At 42.8% G+C, this 13,256-nt stretch overlaps 1 protein-coding gene and 1 long non-coding RNA gene across 2 annotated transcripts; one reads left to right on the forward strand and one right to left on the reverse strand.

Moving 5' to 3' along the window:
- Positions 1–227: 227 nt before the first annotated feature.
- LOC148652828 (uncharacterized) lies at positions 228–2,856 on the reverse strand. The gene is made up of 2 exons (XR_015925432.1): positions 2,676–2,856; positions 228–2,077 (listed from the first exon to the last, which is right to left on the reverse strand). It is a non-coding gene; the product is annotated as an uncharacterized LOC148652828 (long non-coding RNA).
- A 174-nt stretch (positions 2,857–3,030) lies between these two features.
- LOC148652829 (jupiter microtubule associated homolog 1-like) lies at positions 3,031–9,912 on the forward strand. Its single transcript, XM_088600035.1, has 5 exons — positions 3,031–3,323; positions 5,273–5,424; positions 7,272–7,381; positions 7,878–7,905; positions 9,519–9,912. Exons 1-5 carry the CDS (start codon positions 3,268–3,270, stop codon positions 9,653–9,655), a joined length of 483 nt encoding a protein of 160 aa, XP_088456161.1. The 5' UTR covers positions 3,031–3,267; the 3' UTR covers positions 9,656–9,912.
- Positions 9,913–13,256: the final 3,344 nt, after the last annotated feature.

Raw genomic sequence — 13,256 nt, forward strand, 5'->3', positions numbered from 1 at the left:
TGTGAGATTTTTCCATATAAGCTGGTGTATATAACTGCTGTGCAGAAAGGGATTCATTAATGGCTGTGACAGAAAAGTGTTTTTTTATTAATCTGTTCCTTATTTTTGTTCAGGGATCTGTTCACAAACTGACCACAGGTAACAGATACACTCCGCATTTCGTTTTGCATTATTCCAACATGATTCCAGATTCCTTGTTTTTTTTAATGTAAAAAAAACCCCCACCATTTAAGATTTTAATGATTTTAATCCACATCTTAAATACTTTTAACAAACTCGACTGTTTAAATGAAAACCTGAATTCCAAAGGTTATGCAGGGTCTTATTTGTAGTTAAGAATTTTAGATTTAAATGGGAGTCGAAGGAAACAAGTTAACCACCTGACTGCAGTATTGGTTCTGTGCCTTGACAGCTCCTTCTAGCAACAAGCGTTCTCAATTCCTTTAATGAACTAGAGCGTCTTTTAAAATAAGTTTAACATTGACATGTGTTGGAAATGTGTGGTGGGAGTGCGATCTGAACACATGACTTCCAATGGAAGAACAGATCAGTGTTGAGATGCACTACAGTTCCTCTCAGGTCTTGAATGTGTTGTGGAGATGGAGATTTGGGGTCAGACTCCTGTTGGGAGTTTCCTCAACACGGAATCGTAGATGCAGTATGTACATCCGAGGTGCTCGTATTTGTCCAGTACGTCCCTGCGTAATGGAGGTGTATCTAGCATGTGGGCTTAGTGCTGTGGAAACAGACTGCAATGCAAGAGATGTGCAGGATCGTTGGTATGGACAGAAGATGCTTAACACTCCTCTGGATCACTCCTGGATGTTTTGTTTAATTGAACATTCGTTTATAGAACGCATCTGCTGTAAGGAAGTAGCCGAGTTTGTAATGGCTTGGGAACACTTTGCGAGTCTGTTGCGGCATCTAAATGTTCTTTGGAAGCACGAAGACAAGCCAGCCCTGGAGAATAATGTTTCATCAGAGGGTGACGTACCTTTCTTATTACAACTGCTGAGGGATCTGAACAGGCACAGCAGGGGTGAACTGAACAAACCTCACCCTCAGTGCCAGAATCTCAGCCTATCTTGAAGGATCCCAGAGCATCGATGGAGACAGCTTTGGCTGGGCATTTTGTTCCAGGCATAAGGAAGCACTCGGAGCTGTATAAAAACAATGTCCGCTTTGACGCTGAATATTTTCCAGTCAGCGAAGTTGTTCCCAGAGCTCTTCTGTGCAGAAATAACTTTAATAAGGGTACATACTGTATTATGATCATATCTGGTTATTGCAGTGATTTTTTGTTGTTTTTAATATTTCCATGCTAACTTGCGATGTCATTTCTGGCTTCTGTGACTGATGATTGTCTTCTAGATTCTCCACTGAATATTGTTCAATGCGCAAAGTACTTCCTTTAAGTTCCCCAGTTGGGAAATCTGGTTTGCAGGCAGGTGTACACAAGAAAAGTACACTCAGCACAACATGAATCCATTAACGGGAAGAAAAAAAAACTTAAGATTGGAGAGGAAGTCGGAAGCTTTCAATAATCCACACGGTGCAAACCGGACAAAAAGTTGGCTCATCAGTTAAGATGCACGAAGAAAATAAAAACTGAACAATTACCTGTGCGATTGAGCAGGCTTATAGACACGAGGAGGCAAGATAATGTCAGCTGTGTTGCACTTCAGTCTAGGAAGTCTAAATGCCCTGATGGAAACAGCTCGAGTTTACTGTGCAGGCGGTGGTCACCTCAGAGGTAAGGACCACATTTTAGAGCTGGCACCTGGAGAATAACCCCCCCCCCCCCCCAAAAAATAAAAACAGTTCAACACAGCTGGAGTTTGAAGTGACCTGAAATTTTAAAGCACCACTGAACGGGCAGTTCTCCAGCTCGCTGATGGGAGACTGTGCTGGAGGACTGTGTTTGGGGGCTCATCTTGTCTGTGCCGACAGATGTGTGCGAGTTTAAAGACGGTCAGAGCCGGAGGAACAGCCGGGGCGATTCCTGTGCGCACAGTGGGTCCATTGTGCGAGAAGGGCAGCTAAGCGGGGGACACTGGAGCCTCTCATCCCCGAGCCCCTCAAAAAGAAAAGGACACGGTTATTTTCTTGAATAAAAACTGATCATACAAACAGAAACAACAAGGATTGGATTTCCCTCGGGCAGTTGCACTGCAGCACGCCAGGCCACGCGAATACGCGTATTCCAAATAAGGGAACACAAGTTGTGATTGTTTCAGCAAAAAAAAAAACGATCTAAGATCTTAGACTTAATTTCGTTTCGTTTTCATAGCTGTCCCGGTGTTGCCACGATATATTTCCCCCCGCATTGCTTTTTCTATATGTGGTTTCGTACCCAAGTCATTGCAGGTTTTAGCCTCGATAGACTTGATCAGAGTTTATAATACAATCTAATATTTGTTAGCCCCAGCTGTAGTATCAGCTAGCAGGTGCCTTAAAAGACCACAATAATGGCACAAAGTCTGAATTAAAAATAGATAAAGGATATAAGAAGATACACGAGTGCAGCCTAGTCATGCAGCTACTGTATGTAGTTATTTAACGTGTGTCAGTTGTCTTGGTTTTACGAAATCGCCGTCGCGCTTGTCTTTAGCTGTAGGGACTTAAATAAAGCAGTATAATACGGGGCTGTAATTTCTGTACTTTTACAATACTACCTTTTTTCCAGATTTTATCCTCAAATGCCACCCAGCGCAGAGCACCGCTCGGCTTCCAATTTTTTTTTTCAAAAAAGAAGGGGGGGGGAGGGGGGGGCGTGAACCGTTGGGACTCTTTTTTTTTCCTCTCGAAACGCAGCCAATGAAAAGGCAGCACAAGAGACAACCCGAAGTTGACACTGACGGGCGGCGCCTGGACCCAATCACAAGGGAGACGCCGAACACGGGAGCCAATCACGGCGGAGACTCCTCCCACCCCCCAGCCTCCCCCTTCCGTCCCGTAGGTGGGGATTTAAAATGCCGGAAAAAAAAACCGACGTTATACCATCGCGCAGTGGGGTTCTGGTTTAGTCAGAGCCGGGTGGAGCCAGAGAGAGAGAAAGAGAGAGAGAGGACAGGATTTCCACCACCGACCGACCTCCCCCCTCTTTTACTCGCATCTCAGTCTTTTTTTTTCCCTCCCCTCTGCGTACAGTCGTGCCCCCCGAATTTGTTTTTGGGGTATTATTATTACCGAACTGCCTTGAAAAACGAGACAGGGAAACAACAAGGGAGAGAGAGAGAGAGAGAAAGAAAACTGCCCTGTGAAAAAATGACGACGACGACCACCTTCCAGGGGATGGACCCCAGCTCGAAAAACAGTTCCAGGTAGGAGAGAGAGAGAGAGAGACGGTTGGGCGCAGACAAAAGGAAAATGGAAGCCCGTTATCTTATTAATTATGGGGCGCACGATTTGCGATTTGCCCCGATTTCGGCACAAACGGTGCCGATAGCGTCCGTCTGGGGGGCCCTGGCGGCAGGGCCGGCCTTCTTTCCGGGTGGGGAGACCCCGTTCAGAGATCGGGGGACGAGGGCAGAAATGTCCGGGGAGCAATTTTGACTGCCTCGTTAGCCCGTGTTGCGTGTTTCTTTATTTTTGTAGTCGATTACGGTGGAGGGTGTTTTTTTTTTGGGGGGGGAAGGGGGGTCAGAACTTTATTTAAAGGAAATAACCCCTCCTAGCCGGGCAGCGGAGTTCAGATGTGCTCTCTTCGTCGTGGTGGTGGTGGTGGTGGTGGGGAGGGGGATACACCCCAAAAATCGAGAGAAAGAGAGAGAGACGAGTTGTAAATCATACCCCGGGCGCAAGATCCGCGTTTAAGTGTTGTCAAGAACTAAAAAATAATATTGAACAACCCCCCCCCCCGCCTCCTCCTCCTCCTCCATTGCCTCACCCTACGCAGATTGAGGGGAGATGCACACTCCGGTCGTGTGGCTGAGTACGGACACGACCTTATTTTCTGTCGCTAAATTGCCATTCAGCCGCTTTCTATCCAGACCCGGGCATTGGGATAACGCGATCTGGACTGAGCCTTTTTGCGATTTGATCTAAATCTCGTCCACTTTTCACAACCCACCCCCTCCCTAGTATGCTGGTGCGGCGTTGCCAGATAAGCGATAAAACGAGGGGGTATATCCTACCCCAGAGTCGTGTGTCATTTATATACTGCTCCTCTGGACGTCACGAGTTGATTCCCTTTTTGTTCTCCCCTCTAAAGGATTATGTTGTTAATCGTCTATGGCTTTAAAATAACAGTTTGGGCTTGGTTTAGCGTTAGCAGTGCTTTCCTTTCTAGCACACAATTTTAGGGCCCGTCATAATCTCAGAAATTTTCGTCTGAAGACGTGAAACCTTCATTATTATTATTTTTTGCAGGCGTTTTTGGAAATAAGTCGTTTTTTTGGAGGGGTAAATCGCCAGTTCTCGACTCGTGTCGTTGTTATTGTAACGCCGTGACACTAACGTTAATTCTTTCATTTTCGTCCCCCTTTTCTCTTCGTCCGTTGGGTGGGGTCTCTTTTTTTTTTTTTCTTGCTTAATCCGAGTCCTTTGTGGGTGCTGTGAGCTCATGTCTGCGCGCAAGGGGCTGCAGGGCGTCTGGCTCCGCCGGCCCGGCTCGCTGTGTATACCGACAAGCGAGCGTCTGCTCTCCCCGGGGCTGGGACAGCTGCTCCGAGCCAGCTGGTAGACATGATCTTTCCATGAGGAAGGAGGAGAAGGCGGGGGGTCGTGGCCGCCGAGGAGGGCTGAGCGCATCCATTTTCCCCAGGGTTAGCGAGGTACCGGCGACTGCGGAGGCACGGCGGCGCCGCCTCCTCTCTGGGGTTGACACGGGCGGAAACGTGTTTTTAAGTGACGCATCCCTGCGTATTTGCATGCTATTCAAAAGTGAGATGTAAAGCGTGCAAATGCGCAGGTGAATTTTGGTTTATCTGCGAAGCAAAGCAGATGGCTGGTTGGCTCTGATGTCTTATTTTTGCATTGATCTGGTATGGGTTTTTTCTGTCCCCCCCCCTCTCCAGGCGTTATATAGCCTCCCTCGTTTTTATGCAAGCGAATGGTTTTGATTGATTTGAAGAGTTACCGCTCCCTATGGGTCCGAGACTTGAATCTGTCGCCGTATTGCGCGTTTGCGGAGGGAATCCTCAGATGAAGAGGGCAGCTGGTCCGCTGGTGTCGGCATTGCCCGTCCGTGCGGCAGGGCGGTGCTGCAGTGCACACGCGTGGCGTGGCGTGACGTGGCGTGACATGCGCTTGTCTCCTGGGCCCCTCACAGGGTGCTGCGGCCACCGGGCGGGGGCTCCAACATCTCCTTCGGCACCGGAGACGACGAGGCCAAAGCCCAGAACACTCGCAAGAACCGAACCGCCTCCAACATCTTCGCCGAGCCCGAGGACCCCCACGCTCACAGACGGAACAACCCGCCGGGTAAATACCGAAACCGCAGCTCCCCAATCAGGCTTGTCGGCCCCTCCTCTCCCACTCGGGGGAATCGCCATTCGCCTCAGTGAAGTGTCCAGCATCCTGTTGCAGGCTCTGCCCAGCTGGCAGCTGTCCCTGATGAGTCATCCCTCTGTACACCTTTGTCCTCATATTCTTTGCCTTTCAGTACTGTTAGTCTTCTGTAGTATGTCTGCACTCACTGTGACCAGAGGCTGTTTATTAACGTCTTACTGCTTCAGTAGGTGGAAGTGCAGTAGTTTTCATTATTACTGTGGGTAGATTGATCATGGATCCACTTCAGAGATTTAAAGACTTGCCATTATGCCATGTAATCCAGTAAGCCTTTGGCACCATCCTGTAGGTTCACAATGGTGTCCTTTCCCACCTGTTTGCATTCACATACATGTACTGCAGCTTGCAAACTTGAAGTGTATGACACACAGCGCCTCAAGAATTGTCCTAGTTTTAGCTAGAATGCTTTTCAGCAGCAGCTGGGTACAGCTTGATTTCTTGATTTTTTTTTAAATAGTTTTTCTGAATGGTTTTAAACTTGGCTAGGAAGCATGATTGCATAATACCAGCCTGTTGGATGAACTAAGACACATTTTCCCATTGTAGATGCGAAACAATTTAACCCATCCATGTAGCTTGCCACTTACTGTGTGCTTGGGCTTGACTTGTCATTTTTAAGTAGTCCTGAAGTATTCATTTATACTGAATTCTTGGACTGAATCTGTTCATTAATGAATTTAGCAGGAGGTATTTCAGTGCCAATAAGTAGTTTAAGTAATGTGCCTGTTAGGAGAGATTTTAAAGGAACATAAGTTATATTACTTTTTTGGGAAGATGATGGACTTTTGCGTGTTTTTCATGAATCTGTTTATAGAACACCTGTTTTAATAAACACAATATTGAAACAACAACCTGAGGACACAAGTAGTAACAATTGAAAAGTTTATTTTAAAAAATCCCCTTTTCTACACACAGGCTTGTGGGCCTCTTTGAATAAGATACACAGCCATATTGTTGACATCTGGATGGAAACCTTAAATCAGTTAGCTACTTGCCACCGAATGAGAGAGGTTGCCTCCAGTCTTTTGCAGCTGTTCTTAAATCTGATATAATATCCCTTAGCTTTCAACTCTGTATCTGAATGGCTACAGTTACGATTCGTTTATATGCACACGAGAGGGTCTGAATGACAGGGTTTCTCATTTATTTTATAGGTACTATGATACCAAAGAAAACTGCTAAAAAATACACTGCCAACACTGAGCTCTGTTCAACATACAAGCATTAAAACTTTTCTTTCATAAGAGAGCAGTGCCCAAGTAGCTACATTATGAACATGTGCTCGGGAGCTCTGATGCCAGATCTCTTATGAAAGGGTATTCACTTGCTGCTGAAGTTCATTCAGTGCCTTCTTGAGTGTGTTATTGTTGAATTACAATAGCTGATTGAAAATGGTTTGCGCTTAATTAACAAGGGATTTACTGCGACTCCTTTTTGAGGGATATGTACTGTACAGTATGAACCTGTTTTTGCCTAAAAGTCTCCTGCATTGAAATTCATATTCTTGTTAGGTAAAATCACAACCCATATCATTGCAAATAAGTGATTTTAATTCTTTAACTTAAAGCATGTTTGCCTTTTTTACACGAGCTTGATTTGATTTGAAAAATCTATTCTGTTTTTGTCTTCAAAAAGACGTTCTCTTGGTTGTTGTTGTTGTTGTTTTTTCTGTTTCTTCTCAGTCCTTTTGCCAGTAACAACTAGAAACCAAGGCAGATGGTGCTCTATTTAATAAGCACACTTGCCTGGTGTCTTTGCAGGTGGGAAGCCCACAGGTATATTCAGTGGTGAGCCCTCAGCTCCCCTGAGGAGGTGTCACCCCCAGCCTGTTGTACAGACCAACACTGTCTCGGAGGAAGCAAAAACTGGGGTCGGTACCTGGAATGGTTTCATGCTCCTTGAATAAGCATCGTTTTGCATGGGGGTGTTTGATGACAGAATTTGGTTCTTATGTTTGTTTATCAAAACACATTTAAAGTACTTAAGCAATACAGATATTGAACCCCTGTGTTGGTCCTCTTGACTGCATCATTGACTGATGTGCCTGACATCCAGGAATGAACATGATAATAGCAGATATTTGCTTGACATTTCATTGAGAAACTAAGTGGGGTCATTACATAGATTTCTAAGGAATATAGTTTTGTTTTTACCTGTAGTGGATTAAGCAAATTTGTATGGGCATTTTGTAGCTGCCACCTTTGTTTTTCAAAGTCAGGAGGTTCAGCTTAAAATCCTGGAATTCTAAACTGGTAAAACAGTTCCAGCTATCAAGTTTGATATTGTAGAGTTTAGTCGGCCTTGTAAATTGATTTGATTTTCCTGTAAACTTCACTACTGACTTACCATTTACCGTTTGTTTGCAGGATGGAGAAACCGAAAAGGCCAGTGCTGGTAAGATTTTTTTTTTCCTCAATATAATACATCTGCTCATATTTCTAAGTTATGGCTCCTGACGGCATTCATTACTAAATCCCTAAGCATTAGGATTTAATTTATTGAAAAATGATTATTTTGAGCCAAGTTGTTTAGTCCTTGTGTTATACCTAATTTGGGGGAGGGATAAAAACTAAAGAAATGCACGGTATTGAGAAATTAAGTTTGAAAAGCCATTAAAGGAACAGTAGGCGATAACAGCCTGATGTTTGCCTGCTAGCTTTAAGTGGGCACACAGCCTGTAATAAGGAAAGGGTGATTACAGTTACATACAGTGTGAGCACTTCAGGGTCTTGGGTTCTACATTGTACAGGTCCTACTTTGTGTGTTTGCTGCTTTGTGTTCAGTTTAATACCATAATATAAATACTGTCTTTTGCTTTGTTTATCTGGATGGGAACTGGTTTAAAGGCTTGGGGGCCTTATTGTTTTCCCACTTGATGTGTCCCTGTCTTCCAGTTATGCGGTGTCATACACACATTGTTCCTGGCTGTATAGAACAGCTTGGTAGTGTGCTTGAAGACAGACTGCTTCAGTATATTTTTTGCTTTGATTGTGGCGCCACAGATCAGAGTTTTCTGAAAGAATTGTCATGAATTGTAGAGTTAGAATTTAACTTGCTTTCACTTTTAGACAGCTTTTGCCCCCAGGTGAAATTTTCGTTTATGGTTCCTTCCTTTGCTTCCTGTGGTTTTAGTCATAGTTTTGCTGTTTTGTTCTTAGTCAACACTTTTGAAACAATAAAACCTAGTTAGATGTGCCTAGAGTTGAAATAGCATTTGTGCAAATTAGTATGTGAAGTACTGGAGTACTTGAACAGTGGCGTATTGGAGATAAACCCATATTTTGTTTTATTAATGTGTGAAAAAACATTGTTTTTTTGGAGGGTATCTTTCTATATCAGGCCAAGACTAATTTTAATTTGGTCTTCCAATGTTAGCTTGTGCAGTTTCTTTTTTTTCTGTGAATATCTAAAATACTTTTCACCTAGTGTCAGTAGAAAATCATGGGAATTGCCAGTTATACTTTTGGAAATGTAAGCTTTTTTTTTTTTAGTAGGAGGGAAACAAAATTCATTTTCCCAAATGAACATCCAGCTCTGCTGAAAATCCTAATACATTATGTGACCAGCAAAATAATAATAATTGGCTGTAAAGTGGACTTCACATTAATCATACACCTGTCAAGTGTTTACTTGTGTAGAAACTTAATTTACCTCTTTCATGGGAAATTCTTTATTTGTGGTGTAAAGCCTGTCATTTTACAGTGGTGTTTCTATAGCAACTCAAGTCCTTAATTTCCTAAACATTGCTTATAGTTGAGTTTCCTTACAATAAATGAAAGTGGACAGGGCAAGAGTTGGTAACTGCAGGCAGTGTTTTGAGGTCATGAGCCTTCAGTATTTGAGGAGACAAATGAGTTAAATACACAGATACTATTTTCCCTCACACTTCAGTACATTTTGTATCACCAGGGGTGATCTGGTTGTGAAAAATTCAGTTTTAATGTATAGTAGTATTTTGTCCCTTCCTGATTAGGAAAGCGAATTCACAATGTGATTTTGTTTAATAGAAAATTCAGAAGAGGTTGAAAGTGTCCAGGAACAGAAGGAAGAGGCACCACAGCCCTCGGCGCCAACAGTACCTGCTGCTGCTCCGACTGGCCGGAGAAACCCGCCGGGGGGAAAGTCCAGCCTTGTCCTGGGTTGAGCTTGCTTTCTTTGAACTGTTTCATTTTTATTTTGTATCCCCCTTATCTGTGTGAGCCATGGAATTTCAATCTTACTTTTTTTTTCTAATGCATCTACAGAAGCACTTTATGTATCTTTCATTTCAGCCCATCCTGTAGTGCACCAGGCCTGCTGGAAAAGGCATGAAGTTAAACTTGTCTCTCATTCTCCCTGATGTAAATGGTAAAGGATTTGATGCGTGAATTTCTAAATACAATAAAGATTGATATGAAGTTGCTTTTGAGTTCTTTTTGTTTCCTTTTTCTTATGGAGATGATGAAAGATTACTGCTGGTGTCAGGAATTCTGGGAATTGCAGTTTTTAGTTATTACTTTTTTACTTTAAAAATGTACGAATAACATGCAAGAATGGGGGTTTTCTCAGTGACTTTCACCCAACTCGGGCTCTTATTTACCCTGGTCCTATTCATTCTGCAGCTAGTGGTTAGCATTGCTGCCTCGCAGCATTGGAACCCTATGTCTGATTACAGACCTGAGGTGCTGTCTGTGTGGAGTCTGTATGTTCTCCCTGTGTTTGCATTTCCTCCAGGCGCTCTGGTATCATACCATAGTGTAAACATAACGGTGGGTTAATTGGCTTTTGCCTTGTACCGGTTTACCACGGTAGGCTCTGGCTCCCTGACGACCCTGAATTGAAAGAAGCTGAAAATGGGGGATAAAAGAAAAATGGATGTGCAGTTTCATTATTTCTAGGGTGCGAGAGCATCATTGTGATTTACTAGCTCTTGGGTCACAGATCCCTGCTCTGGTGTCCATGTTGTGCTCTTGCTCTTCAATCCAGCTGCATAGTTTGCCTATATTGATGACTTGCTTTGATGCAAAGCTTTCTCCCATCACATTGCATCTCCTGTGCAATAGCAGGGACTGGCTAATCGGATAAAGGCAAGGTGTTCCATCTTATTCATGAGGATTTAAAAAAATATTTTACTCCATAAGAAGGCTTGGAGCTAATTGCTTTTGAATGTGCCAGTTGAAGTGTGTTTTTTGTGCTTCTCATAGAAGCGTTTTAATGTCAAAGCTATTGCCAAATATAAAAGAATCATTAGCATTTGGACTCTGAGCCTCATTTTAAAAAAGGAACAAAATATAACATTGCTATTATCTCCTAATTATTATTCTACCTTTTGAAAATGTGAGAATTAAAGCTTGCTTTATTTTATCTTACGGAAGTCAAGCACAGAGAGTTCTATATGCAATCTTAATGTTCTGTGTTTCTCATTTTTATTCAATTTGAATGTAGTGTCGATCTACAAAGGGGCATAATTCAGCCAGCGGCCATATCACCCTGGAACTCACAGCTGGCAGCCCCCTGGAGCTCAGCAGGTGTGAGCCTGGTCAGTACCTGGAGGGGAGACTCCTGGGAAAGCTAAGGTTGCTGCTGGAAGAGGTGTTAGTTGGGCCAGTAGGGGGTGCTCACCCTGTGGTCTGTGTGGGTCCTAATGTCCCAGTATTGTGATGGGGACACAATACTGTAAAAAAGGTGCCATCCTTCAAATGAGATGTAAAACTGAGGTCCTGATTATGGTCATTAAAAAGGGCATTTCTTGAAAAGAATAGGGGTGTTACCCTGGTGTTCTGGCCAAATTTCCCCCTGGCCTATACCAGTCATGGCCTCCTAATAATCCCCATCTCTGAACTAGCTTCATCACTCTGTTCTCCTCCCCACTGAGAGCTGCCGTCACATCGTCCAGGTAGGGCTGTACATTGGTGGTGTGGAGGGGAGTCCCCTTAACCTGTAAAGTACTTTAAGTGGATTGTCCAGAAAACCGCTATATAAGTGTAATATTACTAATATTGTTTTATTCTTCTTCTTCGAGTAATCGAGGTCTTCAAAGCACTGAAAGTCAAACACTGGATTTCGTTAGAATCAGCAGTGAAACTAGTGGTGTGAGTGGAAACTAAAAGGAAGGCATTTAAAACATGAGGCGGGCCTTTACGCAAAGGGTGGTGGGAGTGTGGAACAAGCTACCCAGACAGGATTCTCTCAAGAAATGATTGACGAGATTCTTGAATCAATTAGTTTCTGACAGCCAAGCCTAGATTAGGCCAGTTGGCCTCTTGTTCGTGACAGTTAAATCAAACAGTTGATCCTTAAGTCCAAGTTTTTACTATATATGTTCTATATATTTCTTGAAGTAATATGACAGATATAATACATTTCATAGTAAAAAGATGCTTCTGTGTAAATGTAAAATTCATATCTGACGATTAATACTGCTGTTGCATATGATAGAAATTCCCCCCCAAGGTTTCAACTGAAAAACAGTACAGTATTTAAAAGTTTGTCCACCAGGTGGCAATGTTATGTAAACTTTTAACTTTTGTGTTCAATATAATGTGATATATTGATGTATAACGCTGCTTCGTTTTTAACAATCTGTTCTAAGAGGCTGTTGTATAAAATATCACAGTGCACTACATTGTAATTAAGACAGTTGAAAAATAATACTTAAAAAGGCCAGTTTAAAATAGAGATAAAGGTTGAACATAAAAGATTTTTTAAATCACAGTTTTGGGACAGACAAGATATGAATCGGAAAACCAGAGGCTCCTTGTAAGTCATTAATAAGACTCTAAAGGTCTATCCTATATTCAACTGGAAGCCAGTGCAGAGATTCTAGAACAGGAGTAATTTGTTGTGAGCATCAGACAAGACCTTAATTAAAAATTCTAGCTGCTGAGTTTAGAACATATTGTCCAATACTTAATTGTCGTAACAACCAGCTGCGTGGAAATTGGTATGTTAAAGCTCTTACAATTGAAGACAATATACCATATGAAGTCGATAATACTAGACTGCAGTAGTTCGGGTGGCTAGCTGTGTCAGCATGCGTAGGCTGCAAAGGAACAAGTAAAGGTTGATTCCCTGCTGAAAAGAGAAGAAAAACACAACGTTTTGGCTGTGGAGCCTTCTTCGGGTGTGGGCAAAAACCTTACTCCACAGCCGAAACGTTGTGTTTTCTTTCTTCTCTTTTCAGCAGGGAATACTCCTATTACTTGTTCCTTTGCAGCCTACACATGCGTGACGCTGCTACCCAACTGAAATATTTGTTTTATGTCGACTAACCCTTCGTTACTCTGCATTTAACAAGTTCAGACATTTTTCCTGGCTTCTAACGAAGGTTACGCAGTTTGTGCCAAGAGCAATGTCACTGACCACATTTATTAAAGCCGTCAGCATTTACATTCGATCTATTCGATGCTTGACCTACGTCTAATATTTAACATAGTTTAATTGTTATTAATTAATATATTTCAGTGTTTTCAGTTATTGGCGTTAAAGGTTAAACATTTCATTTCACCGTTTCTGGAGCAAATACATTGTTTTTTTCGGAACTTTTTTTTTTAATTATGGCGATGGTTACAGAACCATCGCTTTAGGTGAGGTAGATTATAAAAGTATAGCGTACATTTTTAGACGGGGCTTGCATTCACTTGACCAATTCACTTTTTCCCCGTTCGTCCTTTGTCGTAGTATGCAGAAAACGTTCTCTTGAAAGCAATACCGTACGACCTTAAGAGGAAAATAAAATCCCCCGCAGAGGCGAAGCGAAAGTGAAA

The sequence above is a fragment of the Lepisosteus platostomus genome, chromosome 11 (assembly GCF_059453375.1).
Source record: "Lepisosteus platostomus isolate fLepPlt1 chromosome 11, fLepPlt1.hap1, whole genome shotgun sequence".
In the NCBI taxonomy this organism is placed as follows: domain Eukaryota; kingdom Metazoa; phylum Chordata; class Actinopteri; order Semionotiformes; family Lepisosteidae; genus Lepisosteus; species Lepisosteus platostomus.

Bases quoted from the DNA above. Each gene is read 5' to 3' on its own strand.
- LOC148652829 (XM_088600035.1), top strand. From the start codon at position 3,268: ATGACGACGACGACCACCTTCCAGGGGATGGACCCCAGCTCGAAAAAC. The intron at 5,425-7,271 runs GTAAATACCGAA...GTGTCTTTGCAG, and splicing joins CAGACGGAACAACCCGCCGG to GTGGGAAGCCCACAGGTATA. The intron at 7,906-9,518 runs GTAAGATTTTTT...TTTGTTTAATAG, and splicing joins AACCGAAAAGGCCAGTGCTG to AAAATTCAGAAGAGGTTGAA.